At 37.8% G+C, this 27099-nt stretch overlaps 2 protein-coding genes across 2 annotated transcripts in view; one reads left to right on the plus strand and one right to left on the minus strand.

Annotated features, from left to right (window-relative positions):
* Positions 1–27099, plus strand: part of pi4kab (phosphatidylinositol 4-kinase, catalytic, alpha b) — a 133679-nt gene that overhangs the window by 61591 nt on the left and 44989 nt on the right. Inside the window, exons 20-23 of the mRNA XM_056463221.1 lie at positions 19589–19697; positions 23264–23400; positions 24756–24889; positions 27045–27097. Coding sequence (XP_056319196.1) covers positions 19589–19697; positions 23264–23400; positions 24756–24889; positions 27045–27097 — 433 coding nt within the window. The remainder of the gene's footprint in view (positions 1–19588; positions 19698–23263; positions 23401–24755; positions 24890–27044; positions 27098–27099) is intronic.
* Positions 1988–17662, minus strand: serpind1 (serpin peptidase inhibitor, clade D (heparin cofactor), member 1). The gene is made up of 5 exons (XM_056464179.1): positions 17599–17662; positions 14715–15631; positions 10831–11104; positions 8264–8408; positions 1988–6355 (listed from the first exon to the last, which is right to left on the minus strand). Exons 2-5 carry the CDS (start codon positions 15628–15630, stop codon positions 6164–6166), a joined length of 1527 nt encoding a protein of 508 aa, XP_056320154.1. The 5' UTR covers position 15631; positions 17599–17662; the 3' UTR covers positions 1988–6163.

Consider the following 27099-nt stretch of genomic DNA (forward strand, 5'->3'; position numbering starts at 1 on the left):
TTTCAACAACAACTAAACAAAGTTATGCCAACTGTGCACTAATTTAAAGTTCCAAGCTTGTAGGCTAATACCCATGCACACTGGATTAACTATGGCTGAGGCTGTTAACTAAGGGCTGTTCACATGTTGTGTCTTTTGCGTGCACAAGTTCACTATTGAGGAAGTGACATGCATGCGGTGTGCACCCAGCACGACGCGTTCATGCTTTCCAGGTGCACCTAGTTGAAAGAATGGTATGAGTGCACCGCGAGTCATGTGTCAAGAATTGACTGGTCAGCTTCACACTTTGTATGGAATATATGCATTTCTACTCCAAAGAGAAAAGAAATACTAAATGAAAAGTACCAAACGAGTTCATAATATAGTTCAGACAGACGTTCAGCAGCCTTTGACTGCATTTGCTCTATTTAAAATGGAAATACTTAGCTAATGTGATGCTTAGATTTACAAATATTATATATATTTTTAAAAACTTTTTTTCACTTATTTTTAAGTCTAAAGAGAGAAATGGACTACAGTTTGTTTTTTATTATTATTTTGTGCTGTATTATTTAGTTACTGAGCAGCAATAAACAACACTTTAAAATATAATGAGTTTTGCTGGCGACAGTGGTGTAGTGGTTAGTGCGTCGACACATGCACTCCGGTGCTCACGGTGACCTGAGTTCGAATTCTGCCTCGTGGTCCTATGCCGATCCTTCCCTTCTCTCTGCTCCTGTGCTTTCCTGTCAATACGCTCTACGGTTCTATATGTATAGGACGATTTTCGAATGTTCACGCGACGGAAAGATCTCGTTACGTCCGCCACAGAAACAGAGAGTGTAATGAAAGTTTCGGTATCGGCCGCGGGAGTGCGCAGTGTGTGCGCGCTCTTCTGGGCTTCAAAGTGGGCGTAGAACGAGTTGAGCTCGTCCGGAAGAGACGCAGCGATGTTTACAGTGGCGGATTTGTAACCTTTAAAGTCTGTGATGTAATTAAGTCCCTGCCACATGCTCCTTGCGTTATTGGTGTTAAATTGACCCTCTACCTTGTCTCTGTATTGACGTTTTGCTGCTTTGATGGTTTTCCTGAGGTTGTAATTTGCTTGTTTTTGTTCCTCAGCATTTCTAGATTTATAGGTGGAAGCTCGCACTGATAGGGCTGTTAGAACTTCGCCATTGATCCATGTACATATACATATACATATATACATATATACACATATATACACACATATATACACACACATATATATATATATATATATATATATATATACATATATATATATATATATATATATATATATATATATATATATATATATATATATATATATATATATATATATATATATATATATATATATATATAAAATGAGTTTTCATGTGATTTACTGAACTAGTAGTGTTTTGAAATGAATGAATGCATAATACTCATGTTAACAGTGAAACCGTGATTATTTCTCAGACTATAATCGTACAACCAAAATCTATAATCGTTGCTGAACCTACAGTATGTGTAAATAAAGATTACCAAGCTGATCACTGAGTTGCTGCTCGCATTAAAAAGCAAAGATAAAAGTAGCACACTTTCTGGATCTGTTTTTCATCTGACATAATATGTAAATGCTAACTGACAGAAAAGAAAGCTTTGCTGTCCTCGTGATTTAAATGTTTGATGAGCTCTCTGTGGTTCAGCATTCATTTGGAGATCAAAAAGAAATTTTGCAAGAGCATGGAAATAACTAATCAAAGGTTTTGTCTACATGAAGTTAGATAAATCTTGCTCTCTTTTTGTCATCAGCTCATGTTTTTGTGTTGAAAAATGCCAAATCGCAGTCCTGTTTTGATTATTAATGTCAGGAAACCATAATTAGATCTGATCCGCTGCTGGTTAGACTTTAACTTTGCTGACAAATATTTACTTGGCTTGCAAAATGTCCTGCCGTGTCATTGATGTACTCGAGCGTTGTTTTTATTCACCCTTTGAACAGATTACTGCAATAAACCAGTCCTGGTATTCACTTTATTTGCAAACAACAGATTCTGCCCTCAGAATACACAGTTGATGAGCTCAAAACGTACAAAACTCCTCTTGCTCGTAACTTATAAAAGAAAACAACCATCTTTTTTACAGCCATTGCAAATCTGTGTTTTGAATACAGAGCCGGGAGGGTGAATTGTACTCAGTGACTGATTACTAATAGCGTGAAATGTGTAGTAATATATTAAAATTGTATGGTAGTGTATTCGGATTACTTTTGGATTACATTTAGAATACTTTTGTGTTGAGCCTTAATTGATGTCACTTATATTGAATGAGGATAATTTTGTACCATTTTGAAAGACACAAAGAAAAATATACTAATTATTTATTTATTTATAAGCATTTTTTTCAACAGCTTCTTTTTTAATAAAGTGCAATGATGGTCAGTTAATACTGTAAAATGATGACATATATACCTTGCTTTTAAGCGTTTGCTGAATAAAACAATCACATATTATGATTTTTAAACATTCACTTCATATTAAGTACGTGTACAACATTACTAACATTTTAACACATTAAATGCACAACAATATCATCAAATATTTACTCTGAAAAACACTAGAGGTGTAATTACTGTAGTAATATCAATGCCATATAACGCATATCTACCAAAAACACAAAAGTGAACCATCACAAAGATTTACAAACAGGTTTATTACACTCAAAAAAAATGTAGGCCTAATAAATAAGATTCATGTATTATGATTGCATGTAAACTGTGCATCCATTTGGATAACATATATACTTTTCATATGAAGCAAACAAGAACAAGATTGGGGTAATATTATCAATAATAATCAGTGGTTAGCACTGTGGCCTCATAGCAAGAAGGTTGCTGGTTCGACACCCAGCTGGCCCAGTTGGCATTTCTCTGTGGAGTTTGCATGTTCTTCCCATGTTCACGTGGGTTTCCTCCGGGTGCTCCGGTTTCCCCCACAGTCCAAACATATGCACTATAGGGGAATTGATTAAGCTAAATTGGCCATAGTGTATGAGTGTGCGTGAATGAGTGTTTATGTATGCTTCCCAGTACTGCGTTGCAGCTGGAAGGGCATCTGCTGCGTAAAACATATGCTGGAATAGTTGGCGGTTCATTCCGCTGTGGCGACCCCTGATGAATAAAGGGACTAAGCTGAAGTAAAATGAATGAATGAATGAATATCAATAAATCCAATGTGTTTTAGATGCTTCTTTAAATGATTTATTGATATTATTACATGAGTCTTGTTCTTATTTGTTTCGTTTATGTTTAACTTTACACAAAGTTTATTTTAATAAACTTTTAAACTTAATAAAAAGTTAAATTATGCCAATTGTAAGTAATCCAAATGGATGCAATTGGCATATGAAATCAAAATACATACACTGTGTGCACAATTATTAGGCAAGTTGTATTTTTCAGCATTGATTTTGTTATTGGACAACTACAGTGCTCTTGGTTAATCAAAATGTTAAGAAACCCTCAAACCTGAACATTTAAGTAGTAGTAAAGAACATTTAAGTGAAGTTTTGGCTTTCTTAAGGGAATATCTACATGTACACCGTATTGTTTACCTTTATTGTAAATTTCCAGCTTAAGAAGGGCCCGAAAGTTCTCAATAGGGTTTAAGTCAGGTGTAGAAGGAGGCCATGTCATAAGTTTTTCGCCTTTACTGGCCAGCCATGCAGTGGAGTTCTTTGACGCATGTGATGGAGCGTTGTCTTGCACTGTAAAAAATGGCCGTGATATTAACGGTAAAAAACTGGAAAAAATGGTAAAAATCCGTAACCTGGTTAACAGTATGTTTCCTTAATATATACAGCGAATAACTATAAATTGATTTCCCAGAGTTCCCTGCATGGCACATCACTTTTTATGCTGTTTGTTGACATTACTATGGATCTTTTTAGTTGTTTCCCTATCAGTGATGTACATTAGAGATTTATTTTACATCTAATGTTGATAAACAGTGTTTATTTTTTATGACTTTAATTTTACACTACTAGTTCAGCGTGTTACCATACTGGTGTTTAGTAGCTGTGTGAATGACACTGAACACCTTCTACACACTGATACTCTTTTCTGCTTGTGGGAAAAGTTGTTTGTGATGAGCATTGATTCATGTAACTGTCTCATCACAACCAGCATATGGCTGTGCTAATGTGTCTAACTGTCTAACAAAAGATGTGTAGATGTTGGTTATTCAAAATACAGACATCTTACATCTATAAATTAATAAAATACGGTAGTTTACTGTTAAATGAGGAATTACTTTTACAGGTTGTACCGTATTTTTAACGGTAAAGTACTGGCAACCACAGCTGCCGTTTTTTTTACAGTAAATTTTACACATTTATTTTTTACAGTGTGCATAAAAATCAAAGTCTTCTTGAAAGATGCAGACTTTTTCCTGTACCACTGCTTGAAAAAGTGTCTTCTAAAAATTGGCAGTAGGTCTGATAGTTGATTTTGAGTCCATTTTCAACCTGAAAAGGTCCAGCTAGCTCATCTTTAATAACACCCGGCCATGCCAGTACCCCATCTGAAGAAAAGTGGAGCTCTGTGTCCATTATTGATCCAACCAAGGGCCCATCCATCTGGTCCGTCAAGAGTCACTCTTATCTCATCAGTCCACAAAACCTTTGAAAAATTTGTCTTTAGATATTTCTTGGCCCATTCTCGACGCTTCAACTTATGGGTCTTGTTCAGAGGTGGTCGGGTTTCAGCCTTTCTCACTATGGCCGTTTCTCTGAGAACCGAACACCTTGTACTTCTTGACACTCCACGTAGGTTTGCAGTTGTGGAAGATGGCAGTCGTTTCTTCTCGACATGTTTCTTACGACCCTGTTGACCAGGGGTGGGCAAACTCGGTCCTGGAGGGCCAGTGTCCTGCACAGTTTAGCTCCAACACTAATCAAACACACCTGAACATGCTAATCAGTGTCTTCAAGATCACTAGAAATCTACAAGCAGGTGTGTTTGATTAGAGTTGGAGCTACACTGTGCAGGACACCGGCCCTCCAGGACCGAGTTTGCCCACCCCTGCTGTTGACTAATTGCTACAAAACGTTTGATGGTTCTGTGATCACACCCCAGTATCTTAGATATTTCAAGAGTGCTGCATCCCTGTGAGACTTTTTACATTTTTTGACTTTTCAGAGTCAGTTAAATCTCTTTTTGGGCCCATTTTTCCTGAGAAGAAGAAGCTGCCTAATAATTATGCACACCTTGATATAGGGCGTTGATCTCCGTAGGCCACACCCTCCCTCGTTACACAAATACACATCACCCGATATGCATTAATACCAATAAGCATTCAAGTTTATACAGCTTGGAGTTGGAAATTGTGGATAAAATGATGATATGGTCAAAATAATAATTGTGCACACAGTGTACAGCTTATTTGTTAGGCTTTAACATGTTTTTGAGTGTATGAAAAAATATAAACATCAAAAGAAAAGAATCAATGAATTGTGAACAACATACCGCCATTACGTAAATAATATGTAATCCATAAAGTAATCTGATTACCAGTACTTTAAAAGGTATTTTACTCTAATTAAAAATACTCGATTTTTGGGTTATGATAACATAATTCAGATTACATATACTCAGTCGCTACCCAGCTCTGTTTGTGTACAGTTGAAGTCTAAATGATTCGCCCTCCTGTGAATTATTATTTTTCTTTTTCACATATTTCCCAAGTGTTATTTAACAGAGCAAAGAATTTTTCACAGTAATTCCTATAATATTTTTTCTTCTGGGGAAAGTCTTATTTGTTTTATTTCGGCTTGAATAAAAGCGGTTTTTAATTGTTTTAAAGCCATTTTATGGTCAATATTATTAGCCCCCTTAAGCAATGTTAGTTTTGGATTGTCTCCAGAACAAACCCCTGTTATACAATGACTTGCCTAATTACCCTAACTTTACCCTAGTTAACCTAGTTAAGCCTTTAAATGTCACTTTAAGCTGTATAGAAGTGTCTTGAATTATATCTAGTCTAATATTATGTGCTGTCATCATGGCAAAGAGAAAAGAACGTTATTAGAAATGATTTATTAAAACTATTTAGAAATGATTTTAAAAATCTTCTCTCTGTTAAACAGAAATTGGGGAAAACAGGAGGGCTAGTAATTCAGACTTCGTATCAGATTAAGTCTGCGAAGGGTCCACCACACGTCCCATAAACACAACACAGCCAGTACGGTGCTCGTAGATGAGAAAGAGGAACGGTCGGTCCACAATAAAGCGTGTTTGTGTTGATAATGGCATGAATCCGATGTGTGTCATGGCTGCGGCTTCGGTTCCTTCTTCATTTACTGTAATACTCCCCTGATGCTTAAACTGAGAGAGAAAAAGAGCAGGGTTACAATATGTTGATTGATAGGATAAGCGGTTTACCACGGTTTGTAAAAGTCAAGGTTTTAAAACCGCTAACATTATCAGTTCTACCGTTCCTGTGGTATATGTTATATATTTTCTTGAAGTGTTTGTTAAGAGCAGGGGTGCTCAAACTTTTTAGTATGAAGGCCCAAAAACCAAATATCAGTGTGACCCGTGGGCTGAAGAAAAATATACCTAACTATTTTACATTTAAGTTGCCATGGGTAATTTCCTAAAGTATTTCATAATATTTAAGAATAAATCGAAAACATTATTATGAATCGTACTAACTGGTTGATATTTATTCATAGGGATAAACCCCTTGAGATGTACCATCTCATTTTCAAGGGGGTCCCACAATTAATCGCAATCACATAATAATAACAACAAAGGACAAAACAAAACAAAACTTACACAACATTCAAAAAACATGACATAAAAAATAAATAAAAAGGGAGGGGGGGGGGTGAAGCAGCATACATACACACATATGTGTATATATACACCTAGAAAAACCATATACAGATCATTGAATCAATCATCAAATAAACTAATGCATTATATATATACATTGTCCTCTATCTGTCAGGTGACTCTATTTACATTTTAAACTAAATTACAGCATTTAAATTGAAACATTTAATTTCGGGTAGCATGGTGGCTCAGTGGTTAGCACTGTCACCTCACAGCAAGAAGGTCCCTGGTTCGAGTCTCGGCTGGGTCAGTTGGCATTTCTGTGTGGAGTTTGCATGTTCTCTCAGTGTTGTCATGGGTTTCCTCTGGGTGCTCCGGTTTCCCCCCACAGTCCAAACACATGTGTCATAAGGGAATTGGACGAACTAAATTGGCCCTAGAGTATGAGTGTGTGTGTGAATGTGAGTGTGTGTGGGTGTTTCCCAGTACTGGGTGGCAGCTGGAAGAGCATCCGTAAAACATATGCTGGAAAAGTTCATTCCGCTGTGGCGACCCCTGATAAATAAGGGACTATGCCGAAGGAAAATTAATAAATTAAATAAAATTATGTGGTTATCTCAGTGTGCAGTTTGCTGTTTTTATTTGACAGTTGTGCACATGCATTTTATACAATGTTAATAAATCAAATTAAATTAGTTGTGTGATTAATTTAGCATATTGCTGTCAGGGTTTAAGCAGAATCAAAAGAGAAATCGCATTTACAGTGAGGAATCAATTCTCAGAATCGACTCCTTTGATCTAAAACAGGAATCGGAATCGTGATTCAATTCCAAATATGGATTTAAACAGCTCTACCGCTTTGATTACAGCTGCTACTGTGGAAACCACAATTTCTGGAGTCCCCATAAGTAGGCCCACACGGAATCTGTGCACGCAGATTTTTAGCTTCTATTTTATTTTTGACTAAAATAGAAATGTTCATCTGATTTATAGTCTTTTAGTAGAGATCTCATATGAGAGACTTGCTTTGTTTACCAAATGAAGTGAATCTAATTGGATTTGCATTTTAAACATTAAATAAAAGTTAAAAAGAGATTATTTTTTATTTCACATATTAAGGTTTTAGTTATGATACTCCCAAAATAATTCAGCAGAAATCCACAGATTTTTACCTAAATTCTCTGCAGAAATAGCAAAAAACGTCTGCAGATTCCGCCTGGCCATGCCCATAAGTGCCCCCTGCTGGCAGATAGTCAGTCTGCATTTACAATCTGTCTGCTGTGCTCCTACAGTCCAATGCAAAGTTCAACTTAATATATATTTCCTGCAGTGGAAATGCCGCCACACATAGAGTGCAAGTCTTTGGTAAACACTGAGGCCTTTTCTAAAATGTTTGCAATACATATTAAATGCAAGATCTGATTTCATTCTAGCATGTGTTCGTTGTTCTCTTACCCAGTTAATGATGACTTTCTCTGAGGTCATGGGAGAAAAGTCGCCCTTTTCAGTGAATATGTCCGTCATTCCCATTTCCTTCAGGTGCTCAATCAGGTCATAGTTCTGCTCCAGCTTAAATCGAGGGAACACCACTTCACGAGTCCTAACAGAAAGTGCACAGAAGAGACGTTTGGGTATCTGAACAGACCATGAAATCAGAAGTACCGATCACCTCAGAATTACAGTTAAATTAAGTCCAATCTGAGCTATTCCAGGACATGTCCTATCTGCTTAAATTGTGTTAATCAGGTTTTAAAGTGAGGAACATTTAAATGTTGTGCTGACATGTTTGTAACATCATAAGAACTTTTGCATTGGTTAGTTATAGGAACTAGCCACCAGGCCAGTCCCCAACAACTAAAATTCCTAAAATATTTACTTCCACATGAACTAGGTATCTCCAATGATAGATCTAGGAACGGTAAAAATCTTCCTTCAGTATGAAGGCCTCCATGGCCTAGTGGTCTTGTTTATAGTGTTTTACCTGTTGATTATGTCATTTTCCCACTTAACAAATTAGTTCCTATAACTAAAGTCATTCTCTGTTGCTGTGAACATACCAAGAAGTTGGTATCACCACCAATAGTTGTAGGAACTATTTAAAAATATAACCTTCCTTTAGTATGAACGTCTCTATGGTCTAGTGGTCTTGTTTATAGTGCTTTACCTGTTGCTCATATTGTTATCCCACTTAACAAATGAGTTCCTATAACTAAAGTCATTGCCAGTTGCTGTGAACATACCAAGAAGTGTGTATCACCACCAATAGTTCAAGGGACTATTTAAAAATAAAACCTTTCTTTAGTATGAAAACCTATATGGTCTAGTGGTCTTGAATATCGTGGTTTACCTGTTGGTCATATTGTTATGCCACTTAGCAAGTGAGTTCCTATAACTAAAGTCATACCCACTTCCACATGAACTAGGTATCTCTATTGATAGATCAAGGAACGGTAATAATCTTCCTTCAGTATGAAGGCCTCCATGGTCTAGTGGTCTTGTTTATAGTGCTTTACCTGTTGCTCATATTGTTATCCCACTTAACAAATGAGTTCCTATAACTAAAGTCATTGCCAGTTGCTGTGAACATACCAAGAAGTGGGTATCACCACCAATAGTTGTAGGAACTATTTAAAAATAGAACCTTCCTTTAGTATGAAATCCTCTATGGTCTAGTGTTCTTGAGTATAGTGCTTTACCTGTTGGTCTTATTGTTATCCCACTTAACTAATGAGTTCCTGTAACTAAAGTCATTCTCAGTTGCTGTGAACATACCAAGAAGTGTATGCCACCACCAATAGTTCTAGGAACTATTTAAAAATAAAACCTTTCTTTAGTATGAAAACCTATATGGTCTAGTGGTCTTGAATATAGTGGTTTACCTGTTGGTCATATTGTTATGCCACTTAGCAAGTGAGTTCCTAAAACTAAAGTCATACCCACTTCCAAATGAACTAGGTATCTCTACTGATAGATCAAGGAACGGTAATAATCTTCCTTCAGTTTGAAGGCCTCCATGGTCTAGTGGTCTTGTTTATAGTGCTTTACCTGTTGCTCATATTGTTATCCCACTTAACAAATGAGTTCTTATAACTAAAGTCATTGCCAGTTGCTGTGAACATACCAAGAAGTGTGTGCCACCACCAATAGTTGTAGGAACTATTTAAAAATATAACCTTTCTTTAGTATGAAAACCTATATGGTCTAGTGGTCTTGAATATAGTGGTTTACCTGTTGGTCATATAGTTATGCCACTTAGGAAGTGAGTTCCTATAACTAAAGTCATACCCACTTCCACATGAACTAGGTATCTCTACTGATAGATCTAGGAATGGTAATAATCTTCCTTCAGTTTGAAGGCCTCCATGGTCTAGTGGTCTTGTTTATAGTGCTTTACCTGTTGCTCATATTGTTATCCCACTTAACAAATGAGTTCCTATAACTAAAGTCATTGCTAGTTGCTGTGAACATACCAAGAAGTGGGTATCACCACCAATAGTTGTAGGAACTATTTAAAAATATAACCTTCATTTAGTATGAAATCCTCTATGGTCTAGTGATCTTGAGTATAGTGCTTTACCTGTTGCTCATATTGTTAATCCACTTAACAAATGAGTTCCTATAACTAGTCATTCCCAGTTGCTTTGAACATACCAAAAGTGGGCATCACCACCAATAATTGTAGGAACTATGAAAATCTTCCTGCAGTATGACTAGTATAACTAAAGTTATACCCACTTTTTGGCATGTTCACAGGAACTGGAAATCTTCATCAATAGGTCTAGGAACTATGGAAACGTTTTTGCAGAATGGAAGTCTCTATGGCCTAGTGATCTAAAGTATGGTGCTTTACCTGTCATATTGTTATGCCACTTAAAAAATGAGTTCCTGTAACTAAAGGCATTCCCAGTTCATGTGAACATACCAAGAAGTGCGTATCTCCACAAATAGTTCTAAGAACTATGAAAATGTTCCTGCAGTATAAAAGCCTCTATGGTCTAGTGATCTAGAGTATGGTGCTTTACCTATTGGTCATATTGCTAAGCCACTTGTTGACAAGGGTTGGGGAGATCTCCTGCTCCAGGGATCTCATTCCCGAGAGTTTCTGAGGAACGGCGATGAGCATGCTGATGTTTCCAGCGTAGGGCAGCTGCAGGATGTCACAGTTGAGCTCATGGTCGGCCGCTGCCAGGTAACTCCCCTTGTTCTGCATCATCAGGACACGCACCTGCTTTTTCTCATTGACACGGAACTGCCTGTGGTGTGTCAGCTCCTTCGGGAACTTTTGCTCCCACGTGCCTGTGTTTGTTGTGACAGTTGGAAAGATGAAGTTATGGTGTTACTTGGGGCGTGCATATCATATTATTTCTTCTGACTGCTAGTGTTTTAAGTAGGGGCATCCAGTCCTGTTCCTGAAAGGTCATCTTTCAAAATGACCAACTAATCAACCTTGGAATGGAACCTACGTACCATTCAGGCAGAATCTCAGGTTAAAACTCCTTAATCAATTTTACTATTGGTAAGATTAAGGTAAAACTATATGATCACAGTGCACTTTTCTCTTACAGTTGCTTTTGGAATTACTATTGGTTGAGTTTAGGGAAGGGTTTTGGTTTGCTAGATGATCTGTACAACAAGCTCTGCCTTCTTGTGAAGGAAGAAGGAAGGACAATTATCTGAAATGTACAACAAAAACGAATCCTAAGTAATAGATTTCAGATTTGCAAAAATGTAGATAGCACCCTCTAGTGGATTTGTCATCTGAAACGTACAACAAAACTTACCCTAAATAACCTGTTTTCAAGAGTTCACACTTAGCTGATGATTGATAATAAAGCGTGTTTGCATGCTGTCCTGGGAGAGAGCCCTGAGCTCAGAAGATCCTTAAGCCTGGGACTCCCTCCCGTTTGAAGGGTGAGAGGGGAGTTTGAGCTCAGGTAGGTCTCAAGAACTCCCCTGGTTTAATTGGGGCCTATGACAGCTTATAGAGATTGCTATGGAGAGATAAACTGCTGACTGAGAGGCATAGGTAGGAGCCTGAGTAAGAGCTCATCTATAGTGCCAATTTGGTTTAGCCAATTTACTTATGTCGCATGTCTTTGGACTGTGGGAGGAAACCAGGGAACCAGTAGGAAACCCACGCGAACACATGTGGAACATGTAAACTCCGGACAGAAACGTCAACTGGCCTAGTAAGGACTTGAACCAGTGACGTTCTTGCTGTTAGGCAACATTGCCAACCCCTGAGCTGCCGTGCTGCCCTATCTAGGAAAAGGGAGGAGGAGTTGGGGTGGAAGGGGGGATTATGAAGATAGCTAAGGTAAGAAAGTCTGTTTTTTTATAGTGTGTTAGGATTCATCTGATTAGTGAATCATGTTTTAGCTAATGCGGGTCCAGCCGTGATCGATCATAAGCACGTGATCCTCTCGAAATTGGTTTAGAAATAAACTTCACTCAGATTCACAAGAAAATGTAAACAGCACCCTCTAGTGAATTTGTCATCTGAAACGTACAACAAAATGTATCCCAAGTAACGGATTTCAGATTTGCATGTAGACAGCACCCTCTAGTGGATTTGTCAAGTGCAACATGCAAAAGAACATACCCTAAGTAACGTATTTCAAATTCACAAAAATGTATACAGCACCCTCTGGGGGATTTGTCGAAAGAAACATGCAACATAATGGACCCTAAAGGCTGATTTATACTTCTGCATCAAGCGCACGCGTATGCTACGGTGCAGCCTACGCGTGGACGCATAGCCGCTCGCGTGCACCTCTCAAAAAATGTAACGCGTAGCGCAAGCTCAGTGATTGGTCTGCTTGGTAGCGTTGACGAGTGTGGGCGGAGGTGAGAGCCACGCAAGTGTGATGCAGCGGGTGTTTACAAGTGTGGATACGAGAAAATGCCTTGTGAAAGAGCTCCGGATCGAGACTGCTGTTTTGTGTTTACCGTACGATTAAAGTTGTTGCACGTCCGCCGGTTCCCGCCTCAAAATTAGCGAATTTGAGCCACTTGTACATTAAGGAAGCGTTCAGAAAAAACAAAACACCAGCGAAGGAACTCGACACAGAGAAACAGAAACACCTACTGCCAGCTAGCATTTCGGAAGTGTATTGCAGAGCAACAGAAACAGCGCGCAGAAGTATAAATGCACGGCTACGTGCAAGGCTTGCGCCGTAGGTCACGCCGATCACTTGACGCAGAAGTATAAACCAGGCTTAAGTTGCATATATCATATTCATAAAAATGTAGACAATGCCATCTAGTGGAATTGTCTTCTGAAACCTGCAACAAAACATATTCAGATTAGCATATTTTGCAAAAAAAGAAGACTAAGGCATGTATTTTCAGTGATCCTGTGCTGACATTTTACTTAGTACATGATAATTTGCTGTAAGTTTGCTGTAAGTGCAATTTAAGTTCTATATAATGACTATTCTCATCAAAAGGCAAATAATATTTTATTTAATTTTTTAACTTTACAGCTCAATGGACCCTTTTAACATGACTGTTATGTTATGATGCGTTTAATTGAAAATTAATATTTTTATCTCGACTCGACTCCACATTACACCTATACTGGCTTCTCTTCATTGGCTTCCTGTACAGTTTAGGATACGTTTTAAGAGTTTAGTTTTGGTGTTTATTGCCTAAATGGACTAGCACCAAGATACTTGTCCTCATTAATCCAATTGTACACTCCATCAAGGGCACTTAGATGTACTGATCAGATACTTTTGGCTGTTCCACGCGCAAGGTTAAAAACCAAGGGGGGACCGTGCCTTTGCAGTGGTGGCCCCCAAACTTTGGAATAATTTGCCTCCCTACGTTAGGCAGGCTGCAACCCTTTCTGTTTTTAAATCAAGTCTTAAAACCCATTTTTACTTTTAGCTTTTAATACCACATGAGAGTCATGTGTCTGTTGAATTTGTCCTTTGTTTTAAATGGTGTATGTGTGTACAGCACTTTGGTAAGCACTTGTTGTTTTTAAAAAGCACTTTATAAATAAACTTTGACTTGACTTGGTCATCAGCATCTTAAATCCTCGAGAGTCTTTAATATTTAGATTTTTTATCATTTTTAATGAACAGGACAGTATAGAGCAGTGGTTCCCAACCCTGTTCCTGGAGGCACACCAACAGTTCATGTTTTGGATGTCTCCCTCATCTGACCCATTAACTTCAGGTTTTAGAGTCTCTTCTAATGCAGTTTCCCAACCCTGTTCCTGAAGGCACACCAACAGTACACATTTTCATCCTCTCCCTAATCAAACACACCTGAAACAACTCATCAGAACATTAGAAGAGACTCCAAAACCTGAAGTTAATGGGTCAGATGAGGGAGACATCCAAAACATGAACTGTTGGTGTGCCTCCAGGAACAGGGTTGGGAAACACTGGTATAGAGTATTGACAGGAAAGCATGAGGAGCAGAGAAAGGGGAAGGATCAGCATGGGACCACGAGATGGGAATCGAACTCTGGTCACCGTGAGCACCGGAGTGCATGTGTCGACGCACTAACCACTACACCAATGGCGTCGACATATTTAGATTTTTTTTAAACGTATGCTTATTTATTTGTATTTACACGTGTTTTATATAGTCTACGTCAAAGTACCGCTTATGCCAGGGGTTTCTAATGCAGTGTCTATGGGGCAGGACTGTACATTTTTAATTATTCTCTCTTCTGGCTGCCGGCATCAGTCTCACATTATTTTTTTCCTTTTTCTGAATGTCTTGATAACACCATCGTTGAGTTTTTCTTTTATTATTGAGCAAATAAGATATTTAAAAAAATATTTGTTGTACTCTCCCATTCACTGTGCTCTAAGTTTTACCCAACTATGATGACTTCTGCTGCAGGGAAACCCACAAAATGCACTAAAGTGGTCTAAAATTGATGTACCTTTGAAGTAGAGGTAATTCAGTAGCATCACTGCCATGTTGGGGTCTACGCTCTTCAGCGGCTCCTTTATCAGACCTTTGGTGATCTTCTGAATGCGCTGATTGGCTTTCACAAGGAACGCTGGATCGGCAAAATCAACAGACTGTGGCTCAGCAAAATAAAATGTCTTAGCATCTGCCCGGAAACTGTCCTGTATCTGAACATTGCGTTTCACATAGAGGTCGTTAACCGATCGCAACGTGTAGCCGAAGTTTCGTCTGAAAAGTCTGTGCGTGAGTTTGCGAAAGAGCTTGTGCACGGTCGAGTTATCGTAATGATTGCTAGCATTGACGAATTCGGCAAATCCCAGAGTTTGGAAGAGTTGCTCTTGAGTGTTCGGACCCACTCCCAAACCCATCATCCCCATTGCGATGGAAATCCCAACCGGAGCAAGAAGAATGTTATCCGTCTGGTTTAATCGATTGCGCAGTTTCCGATAAAATCGAAACCCAAAGCGTGCATTGACCACGTTGATGCGCTGCAGGCGTGTTTGACCGTGGAAGAGCCGCAAAAGTCGTGCTCTACGAATTTTAGGGTCACTGGGCTCATAGAAGAGGTCAAGGTCAGGAGCAGGGGTGGAGATCTCATCGATATGATCGCCTTCGCTATAGTCGTCTTCACCCAAGATTTTATCGAAGTCTACATAATCTTCATCATCCTGGCCCTCCAGCGGGAGGTCATTGGTGACGGTGTTTTCTCGATGGAAGTCTATGGGAATGGACTCCATGTCTGTGTTTTCTCCACCTGGAGATAGTCCACGTGCATCCACCGTCTTTTCCTTCTCTAGTGTGCTGAAGTGTGAGCTCAAGTCTTTGACTCCAGCCAAAGCAGGGCTGTTCAGGAGACATGCTACAACTATGACTGGGACGAGCCACATCCTATGGAAAGAAAAAAAAATGCATGGGGTTTATTAAGCTATTAGTTACTAGTTAATTGGTTAAAGTTATTACTAGGGCCAGACTGAATCTAAGGACATTTTTTGCTATTTCTGCACAGAATTTAGTAAAAAAAAAAAATTAACTTAATAAAATAAACTTAATAATAAAACTAAAATTCTTTTTAGCTTAGTCCCTTTATTAATCAGGAGTTGCCACAGTGGAATGAACCGCCAACTTATCCAGCACATGTTTTACGCAGCGGATGCCTTTCTAGCTGCAATCCATCACTGGGAAACATCCATACACACTCATTCACACACATACAGTACACTACGGCCAATTTTAGCTTACCAAATTCACATATACCACATGTATTTGGACTTGTGAGGGAAACCGGAGCACCCATGCGAACATGAGAAGAACATGCAAACTCCACACAGAAATGCCAACTGACTCAGCTGGGGCTCGAACCAGCGACCTTCTTGCTGTGAGGCGATTGTGCTACCCACTGCACCACCGTGCTGCCCCTTAAGCTTAATATATGAAATAAAAAAATACCTTTTTTACTTTTATTGTATGTTTGCGATGCAAATCCAATTAGATCCACTACAAACTGTACTGTAAATAAATTAAATGAACTTTTTGATATTAGTCAATAATATTACTGAAATCAAAACCTGAAAATTTATAAATTTACACACATTAACACGAGTAAATAAACATTCGATGGGCTAAAAATCTGCAGAAATCTGTGAATTTCTGCACGCATAGATTCCATGTGGGCCTAGTTATCAGTAACTAACACAGTTACTAATATCAAGTTAACCAATAGCCCTAACGTTTCCGAATTTGATTGTAATGCAATAATAAGCTACAACTATTACTGGAACAAGCCTCATCCTATGTAAACTAAAAATGCATGCACTGTAAAAAAAAAGTAAGGTTCCATACAATTCATTCATGTTGTCCCAACACAAATCGATTAAGCTAACTTACCAATATTAAGTGGATTGAACATAAAACAATTAACTTGTGCCAAAAAAAATCTCAAGAATTGTGTTGTCAGCTCATTTTAAAGGTGCAGTAGGTGATTGTCTTCGGAAGCATGAGACTGATTCCTGTGACGCTCCAGAGACAGACGAGTCTTCGCTGAGGCCAGCTTCCAGCCTCCGCCACTAAAACTGCAGCTCTGCACAAGACGTTTGGCCAGCGGAGAAATTAAAATGGTCGTGCCCAACTGAGCCTGGTTTCTCTCAAGGTTTTATTTTTTTCTTCACTTCCGCCATTGGTGAAGTTTTTTTTCCCTCTCCGCTGTCGCCACTGGCTTGCATGGTTCGGGATCTGTAGAGCTGCGCATCGTTGGATTTACACTTCAATATTTGGACTCTCAGTAGTGATTATTAAACCACACTGAACTGAGCTCAACTGAACTGAACTTAAACACTACAAACTGAACTACACTGTTCCTATTTACTGTGACCTTTTATGTGAAGCTGCTTTGACACAATCTACATTGTATAAGCGCTATACAAATAAAGGGGAATTGAATTGAATTGAAAACATGTTTTGTTGTGCTGGTTGAAAGTCTCTTCACATTGTGATATATTCCCATAATGTACCATTCAGGTACCAATTGTCATCTAAATTTTCATTTAAAAAATGTCATCTAATTTTACACCAGTTTTATCATCAAAAATGTCATCAAAAATGTAATTGTAATAATTTGAATACAATTTTAGTTAAATAAAACAACTCTGATACAAAGTGATTTGCAAATTAAGTAAGTAAATACAGGTCAGAAACCCCAAAGAAGTTACTCAAACACCAAAATCCAAAACGGTTGCTGATAGTTTTCAGTGTTTTTTTTTAAAGGAGCACTTTACTTGGGGTTACATCCCTATTCTCAAGAATATTACTGAATATCTTTAAAATCTTACAAAGTTTTATGCTAGTTTTGATCTGCTTACCTGCTCTCTCCCTCTGGAATCTGTCTCTGTGTGTTTGTGTGTGTGTGTTTGTGTGTGTATTGGTTCTCCTGCTGGACTTTGAAGTGGTTATACTGATCAAACAGCAGCGAGTTCAAACAATCCACACAGACCTTAATCTGACTCATTTAACCCTTCAAACGCACTTAATACTAGGTGTAATACCACAAAGTTGAAGCCAGAATTGTTAGGTCTCCTGAATTATCAGCCCCCCTGGATATTTTCCCCAATTTCTGTTTAACACTAAGATTTTTTTGAATCACTGCCAGATGAAAGAAAGGTTTACAGGCTACTATTGGGCTCACCTGATTCCAAACATTTGATTTCAGATTTTGTAGATGTGTTTTCTCAAGAACCGAGTTACTCTACAGTTCATTTGAAGAATGCTTGGGAAGAGGAACTGGGTAAACAGATTGAGACTGATACATGGGAGGAAAGTCTCAGTAGAATTCGATCTTGTTCTATTAATTCCAGGCATCAGTTAATTCAATTTAAAGTAATGCATAGACTGCACTACTCAAAATCTAAATTACACAGAATTTTTCCTACCATCTCCCCTACATGTGACCGGTGTAGGTCTGCTGAAGGCTCCCTGACCCACCTTTTTTGGACGTGTGCAAAACCTTATGATTTCTGGTGTGACATATTTAAATGGTTTTCCGATATGTATGGTTTTACCTTTACACCCGACCCAGAAATTGCTATATTTGGGTACTCTAGTTCTCTGCTGGATCATAATGCGTCCATACTAAGCACCGTAATTTATGGAATGATTATTGCTAAGAGTGTCATTCTAAAACTGTGGAAATCAGATTCTGCTCCTCAATTTAAGACATGGTTAACTTATCTTACTCAAATATTGCACATGGAAAGAGTCCGTTATGGAATTATTGATAATCTTGCTAAGTTTTACAATATATGGCAACCATTTCTTGATCACCTAGACCAATATAATGCGGATTCTGATGCTTAAAATGCTCACTACCCCTATTGACGGTCTCTTTGTATTTTCATTAAAACCATTTATATGCCCTAATAGTTTTTTTTAATAATAACTTTTTTTTTCTTAAATTTTTTTTTCATTATCTATTTTTCTTTATTTTAATTATTATAACCATTATTTTCTTTGTATTATAATGCGTATTCCTTGTATTTTTTATTGTTGTGTTCTTCGGTAATTATTGGAAAATGTAAAACTAATAAAAACACTTAAAAAAAACAGTAAGATTTTTTTCAACACATTCAACATAATAGTTTTAATAATTAAACAGATTTCTTTTGTCTTTCCCATAATGACATCAAGTATATTTTTATTTGTTATTTTATTTTATTGTTATTTTAAGTTTATTTGCCATAAAGTACATCGTAGTTGACTAAATGTCACTTTAAGCTGAATACTAGCATCTTGAAAAATATCTAAAGGCTTAACTAGGGTAATTAGGGTAAAGTTAGGGTAATTAGGCAAATCACTGTATTACAGTGGTTTGTTCTGTAGGCGGCTAATAATCTTGATGCTAAAATGCTTTAAAAAAAAAATAAAACTGCTTTTATTCTAGCCAAAATAAAACAAATAAGACTTTCTCCAGAAGAAAAAATATTATAGAGAATACTGTGAAAAAATCCTGAATCTGTTCAACATCATTTGGGAAATATCTGAAGAAGAACAAAAATTGACAGGAGGGTGAATCTGACTTCAACTGTATATATTATACTATAATACATCTCACAGTTTACTGTGTACTGTACAGTTTAAGTGTACTGTAGTATTTATTATCAGTCAATACCACAGTATGCTGGAGGATTCATTAGCAAAGAGTTGTAAATTCTGTAATGTACAGCATACAGTATGACACACTTTACAGTATTAAAGTTAACAACACTAACATTTGCTTTAAATTACTGTAATCTTTTCTTTTGATGTGGGCATGTATTTGAACTTACATTAATATTGTTTGTGTTTATTTTGGAATAGCTGACCCGCCGATTGCCCCCCATCAAAGAAGCCAAACCTCGCCTGCAGAAGCTCTTCAGGGATTTCTGGCTGTATTCTGTGGTCATGGGCTTTGCTGTGGAAGGTTCTGGTAAGGAAAGCATTACCGACAGCATTTAAAGGCACAGTGTGTAATTGTGGCCACTAGAGGGCGTTTATTTACAACAAAGGCGTATTTTGATGACTCAGTGTGGCATCATGGGAGTTGTAGTCTTCATCTAACTGAGCTAAAGTATTCAACACTTGTTATCATGATAACATGAAGCAATTGCTAATGAGAGACTGGAAAACAGCAGAGCTTTTATTATGCCACAGTCCACGCTTTTGGTTCTTCATCTAATAATCAGCTGTTTATCAGACTAAATACATTTTGGGCTTCTATATTAATGCCGCTCTGTGCAGTCCAATAAAACACAACATATTAACGCCTCACTGCTGTTTCACTGTTTTGTTCACCCAAACTTTTCAGTCCGCGACCCTCATAATAACAATTCCAGTGACTTACGACCTCCACTATCCTCGGAGTTGGTTGTAAACATGCAAACACTGCACACAACGGTGCACACACACACCAATAGGAACTATATAAACAAAAAGTCATAATTTAATATTAACTGGCTATGTTTGCATAGGTTATAGATAAAATATGGTCATTCTAGTAGTTTAATAACATATATAAGATTTTTGGAAATCACCAAGCGACCCCCCCCCCCTCTCCCCTGCTCATGAGAGACAGGAAAACAGCAGAGCTTTTATTATGCCACTGTTCAGCCCTTACGTTTTTCAGCTCGTGATCATGTGGGAGTAAAGCAGAGGTGTTTTATCAGACTAATCAGATTTTACTCTTCTGTTATAATACTGTTCTGTGCAGTCCAATAAAACACACATCATATTTAAGCCTCACTGCTGTTTCAGTTATCTAGAAAACAACCCGGAAAGGTAAGGTGTGTGGTGTTTTAGCATGAACGCACAGCACACACTCCGTCTCACTAGTTAAAATTAGTTCATTTTCTGGATTTGAACATTTATACAAACATTTGAGATAGTGTAAGAATATAATTTAACAAAATATGTAACACCGTTCTAGTGGTTTTTGGATATTTTAATGAGTTTAAGTTTTGTAATTTTTACACTTTTTTTTTGTCTGTAGTCTTTAAGTTAAATTATAAAGCAAAAAATAGCTAAATGAGCTAAATAAATAACACTGTTCGGGTGGTTTTTAGACATACTGTGCCTTAAAACAGTCTATTTTTGCCTTTAGTTTTATTTACCAAGTAAAAGAAAAACATTAAGTTGGTCTCCCATACACCAGTTATGTTTCATGCAGATTTTCATCTATTTCACTGATCAAAAATGTATTTGTAATCCTTTTAGTTTTGATTTTATTTTAAGTTTTTCACATTTTAAAGAACAACCCCCCCCCCCCCCCCCCCCCCATGCCGATGAATAATAATAAATAAACATAGAGTTAAAGTCAGAATTATTAGCCCTCCTCTTTATTTTATCCCCAATTTCTGTTTAACGGAGAGCAGATTTCCTCAACACATTTCTAATCATAATAGTTTTAATAACTCATCTCTAATAACTGATTTATTTTATCTTTGCTATGATGACAGTAAATAATATTAGACTAGATATTCTTCAAGATACTAGTATTCAGCTTAAAGTGACATTTAAAGGCTTAACTAGGTTAACTAGGCAGGTTAAGGTAATTAGGCAAGTTATTGTATAATGATTGTTTGTTCTGTAGACTATCAAAGAAAAATATAGCTTAAAGTGGCTAATAATATTGACCTTTAAAATAGATTTTAAAAAAATCAAAAACTGCTTTTATTCTAGCTGAAATAAAACAAATAAGACTTTCTCCAGAAGAAGCAATATTATCAGACATACTGTGAAAATTTTCTTGCTCTGTTAAACATCATTTGGGAAATATTAAAAAAAGAAAATTAAATTCAAAGGGGGGTGAGTAATTCTGACTTCATATGTAAGATATAAATACATATATGCACATGTATATCCACAACTTTACAGATCCTTAATCATATATACATCTTTAATAAAAATGATGAGAAAAAAAGATTTTAAATAATAATAATAAAATTTAATAAAATGGAAAAAAGTTTTTGGATGTATAAATACCTCCTGTATACATACCCAATTATGAAAATATGTATTTTGTAAACATTGCTATGCTTCATGAAATCCTCCACACCACTGTTATCATTGGTCAGTCTCCAGACATTAAAAAAGGGCTACCAAATATTTGAAAATTTCTTTGGTTTGCCTGCAATCTCATGTCTAATCTTTTCCATGTGTAAAACATTACAAAACGCTGTAAGCCATGTCTCAAATTTAGGTGCACACTCTTTGTTCCACATCAGCAATATTACCTTTTTTTGCCATAGCCATTCTCCATTGAACTGTCTGGATCCAAAGAACAGTTTTCAAGTGAAGGAGCCCAACTTAATATTGCAATAAGAGGGTCAGGAGGAAAATCAATCTTAAGTTCTTCAGAGTAAAAAGAGAACACCTCAGTCCAAAATTTAAACATTTGTGAACAGAACCAAAATATGTGAGCCAGTGCACTGGACTTGCATTTAATACATAGAGATGATACAGAGGGGTATATAGAGTGCAATTCATTGCTTGAATAGTGTAGTCCATGGACTACTTTATATTGGATCAGCTGGAGGTTAGAGTTAATGGAACAAGACCTGATATATTGAAGGTCATTAGTCCAGTTATCTACAGAGATCTCTAATCTCAAGTCCCCATCCCAAGACATGTCCTTTTAGTTTTAGGTAAAGCTTTAGGTTAAATCTTCATACTTTTTTTAACAATCAAATCTATATATCAGATTTTCAGGTTTGTCATTTTTACAAAATGATTAGCCATAATTTATTAAGTTAAGAAATTCTATTGCAAATAAGTAGCTCCCCTCCAGCAACAAACGAGCAAGAGTCTTTATTTCTACTGACTGGTTTATTTTCATATCAATTCTTCAGTTCTCAACATAGAGGGCAGATCAGAAGACCTCAGACGTAAGAACTAAAAACATACAACAAATAAATTACAACAGTGCATTTCCATATCAAATTAATCCAAATCATCACATTAAGGTCACAAATAATATAATGATCACATAATCTTAACTAATACAATTTAACTTCATAAATCGCATAGCTCATAAACAAAGTTAAATACACACACCAAACAAACCAACAACAACAACAACAATGCACTTTAAATCAAACAAAATCAACAAATCATACAAAAAAAACATACCTCATTGGCTGGTTACAGAAGGGAGAAACTCCAGGAAAGCATAAGCATCCCTTAGCTTGTTGAAGGCTAGAAAGTGAATGCATTTGTCTGTCTACTCACAGTGGTGCATAATTTTTATAGTTCCCCTGCAATCAGCTCCGCCTTAATTAGTTCCTAGGTGAAACTGGCATAAGATCTTAAGACACATGACATGTGCTACAAATATATAAGCTAAATATATAACACTGTTCTGGTGGATTTTTTATACATTTTAAAATCTGACATACTGTGCCCTTAAAGAGACTGATCATGAGTGTTTTTTTCTGTCACAGTGTTTAATCTAACATATAAATGTGTGTGTGTGTGTGTGTGTGTGTGTGTGTGTTTTAGGTCTGTGGCCTGAGGAATGGTACGAGGGTGTTTGTGAAATCGCCACTAAATCTCCCCTGCTGACGTTCCCCAGTGGAGAACCGCTGCGTTCAGAGCTCCAGTATAACTCTGCACTGAAGAACGACACCGTCACTCCGGTATACACACACTCTCTGTCTCTGTGTCGTTTTACTATCAGTGGAGACAAATGCTGATATTCAAGGTTTCCACAGGTCATGTAATTTCTGGAATATCATGGTATTTTAAATGGTGTATTCCATTTAAAGGGCACCTATGGTGAAAAATCTACTTTTCAAGCTGTTTGGACAGAAATGTGTGTAAGTATAGTGTATAAACCGTCATATTGGGGTGAAATAAACACACCCAGTCCTTTTTTTTTCAAATTTAACAACATAAAAACGGTGGATCAATTGGAGCGGTTTTCAGATCGACCGCAACTTTACGTAGGAGTGCGGTCCCCCCGCCCTCCAATATTGATTGACAGCTCCGTGCATTAACATGTCCGGTAGTCACATGTATAATCATATAATCAAGAGAGGACGTGCGCAAAGCAGCCGGGAATAAAAGCTCTGTTCAGTTCGCTAGGATCATCAATCATCATCAAACGTGATCAAGAGTGAGTTTCACAAGTTTAACATGTTTTAAAACAGAGCATGTGTGTAATGAATTACAGCGATTCACTGCAGATTCACTTCATCAGCACAGCCGCGTGTCAGAACAATTATAAAAGAAGACGCTTCAATCTTGGTTTGAACGTTAAGTCAGGTTTATTTCGTGCATTAATATAACAGATATCAATACAGCAGTGGAGCAGAGAGGACTAGCCTTAAAGGCCCAGTACAAAAAACAGCAAAACCTTTTTCCCAGCTATAATACAGACTCTTCAAACAGCTATAATGAATAATCTGATGGGTGTTTTGAGCTGAAACTTTACAGACTCATTCTGGGGACACAAAAGACTTATATTAAATCTGAAAAAAGGGGTTACCTATGTGCCCTTTAAACGTCAGGGAATTAATATATATACACAGTATTTTCTGTAGTATTTTTTCTTGTGGAGAAAGTCTAAGTTTGTTTTATTTTGGCTTGAATAAAAGCAGTTTCAAATAATAAAAATAAATAAATAAATAAATAAACATTTTAAGGTCAAGTGCTTATTTGTTATCAATAATTGTTTTGGATTGTCTCCAGAACAAACCACTGTTATACAATGACTTGCCTAATTACCCTAACTTTACCCTAATTAACCTAGTTAAGCCTTTAAATGTCACTTTAAGCTGAATACTAGTGTCTCGAAGAATATCTAGTCTAATATTATTTACTGTCATCATGGCAAAGAGAAAATGAATCAGTTATTAGAAATGAGTTATTAAACTATTATGATCAGAAATGTGTTGAAGAAATCTGCTCTCCGTTAAACAGAAACTGGGGGAAAAATATACTGGAGGGCTAATAATTCAGGAGGGCTGTGTGTGTGTGTGTGTTTATGAAGGCGGAGTTGAGTGATCTGCGCAGCACCATCATCAATCTGCTGGACCCGTCACCCGAAGCTGCCGCTCTCATCAATAAACTGGACTTTGCAATGTGCACTTACCTGCTGTCTGTGTACCGGCTGGAGTACATGAGGTCAGAGATGCTGCTCAGTTCTTTATACACACTGGAAAAAATATCCCTAAATTAGCAGTTTTCCATATTTTGTGATTGTCTTATCTTATTATCTTAATAATTTTTATTTTCCCCTGTTTATTTCTGCTTTTGAATTGCATTATGGGATCTTGATCTTTTTTGCAGTGACTTTTAACCTTAAAATGTTGTAAAAAGTCACTTTTATGAACATTTGTAATCAAATCAAATCACTTTTATTGTCACATCATGAGCAGCACGTGTGCTATGATGAGTGAAAGGCTTAGGTGCTGGCTTCAGACAATGCAAATACAACGACAGTGCAAAATACTACAACATACTCAAAACAGCACAATGTAAAATTGGCAGTGTTGGCAGCGATATGTACAATGAATAGGTGCACACATAGCTGTAGGCAGTATTGTTTTAAGTATGTATTGATTAAAGTGCAGTGCATGCTACATGTTGATGGTGTGCAGTGAGGGGTGTGGAAGAGTCTGTGTGGGGTGTGTTAAGTCTTCATCAGCCTGAGGGAAGTAACTTTCCTTCAGTCGGCTAGTGCGTGATCGAATGCTGCGGAATTGTCTGCCTGAGGGTAGCAGAGAGAAAAGTCTATGGCTTGGGTGGCTGGAGTCGCTGATGATTCTCTTGGCTTTCCTCATGCACCGCCTGGTGTAGATGTCCTGGAGGGAGGAAAGCTCACCTCCAACTACACTTCTAGCAGTTCGCACAATCCTATGTAGGCCTTTGCGATTGCTGCTGGTGCTGTTTCCATACCAGGTGGTGATACAGCCAGACAGGATGCTCTCCACAGTGCAGGTGTAATAGTCTGCAGTGCTATATTGTCTGTGTTAGTGTTGTATATTACACTACAGCAACCTTGTAATAAACTGCAGCACATTTTCTGTTATTTTACAGACTTATTTCTTTAGAAAGTATTATTTCTTATACATTATATTATTTCAAACGACTAAAATGTCAATAAAAGTGACTTTAAAATGTTAAAATGTTGAATTTTCATCATCAGAAGTGGACAGAGCAGAGATCAACATCCCATAATGCAATTCACAACTGTCAATTCACAGTACATGTCATCAGAGAGGGAAAACCCCACCCATTAGTGACCATCTGTTCCTCATCATCATTGGACGTTAGTCTTATTTTTGAATCTGCCACTATGCTGACATCAACCCAGGCTCATTCTGAAAATGTAGTCCCGAGGACGTTTCTGGAGACCGCGAAATACGTCCCAGGAGGTGCGTATTTTTGCAGTTTTTGGTTTTCGCGAATCCGCGAGAGGCCGCTGTGTGCGCTTTTTCGCTTCTCAGACGTCTCCCGCGAGTGCCATTCTTGGTTGCGCTGTTCTCGCGTAAACCCACCAGAGGCCGCTGTCAAACGATTGTCTGTCTGTCCGACTGGCTGAATGATTGACTGGGCGATCGGCCAATCGGCTGGCCGACCCACCCACCCTCCACCTTCCCTGAACCCAACCAATTTTAGCGATCGACCCGCCCGCCCTAAACCTAACCAACAATTTACAAAAGCCGTCCGGAAAAAGAAAAGCCCTCGTCTGATTTTTTTTTTTTACCACGTTTTTGGATTTTACCACATTCTCACCCTGTTATTAACCTCTTGGCTTCATTTCTTGGATTCTGTTGTAGTCTTACCTGATTTCTGGAACCGCTCTTCCCCAGACTCGAACCCGGTCGTCGTGGTCAGCTCCTCTCTGCGTCTCAAGTCCGCCGACGTACAGGACGAGCTAACCGGACAAACTGGTCGCGGCGGGAAAGCCCTCCACACGAAGGTAAGGGGTCAGCTGGCGAGCGCTAAAAGGAACGGAGTCATACCGCCCCGCAGCGTTCGGTTAAAAAATGAAATGCAGCCATACGTACCTCCAGCTACATAATTCGCGGTCTCCAGAAACGTCCTCGGGACTACGTTTTCAGAATGAGCCTGGGTTGGCTGACATAGGCATCCGTAGCTCCGCCCTCTTTTGAAAAGAGCACAATCTCATTTGAATTTAAAGTGACAGGCACCAAAACACCACAACTAGTATCAAAGCCTGAAAGGGTCAATTTCAGAGAGTTATAAAACATTAACTGTGTGCTATTTGAGCTGAAACCTCACACACACTTTCTTACTCTCTTTTTCTCTACAGGATGCTGCACTCCAATGATGCCGACCGCTTTCAGGTCATGTTCAGATACTTTGAG

The sequence above is a fragment of the Danio aesculapii genome, chromosome 8 (assembly GCF_903798145.1).
Source record: "Danio aesculapii chromosome 8, fDanAes4.1, whole genome shotgun sequence".
NCBI classification, from domain to species: domain Eukaryota; kingdom Metazoa; phylum Chordata; class Actinopteri; order Cypriniformes; family Danionidae; genus Danio; species Danio aesculapii.

What these genes read in the sequence shown, in the direction of transcription:
- serpind1 (XM_056464179.1), bottom strand. Translation starts at nt 15,630, where the DNA reads ATGTGGCTCGTCCCAGTCATAGTTGTAGCATGTCTCCTGAACAGCCCT. An exon ending in GAATTACCTCTACTTCAAAG is followed by an intron (nt 11,105 to 14,714) that starts GTACATCAATTT and finishes CAACAAACACAG; the next exon opens with GCACGTGGGAGCAAAAGTTC. An exon ending in CTTAGCAATATGACCAATAG is followed by an intron (nt 8,409 to 10,830) that starts GTAAAGCACCAT and finishes ACTTTCTGTTAG; the next exon opens with GACTCGTGAAGTGGTGTTCC.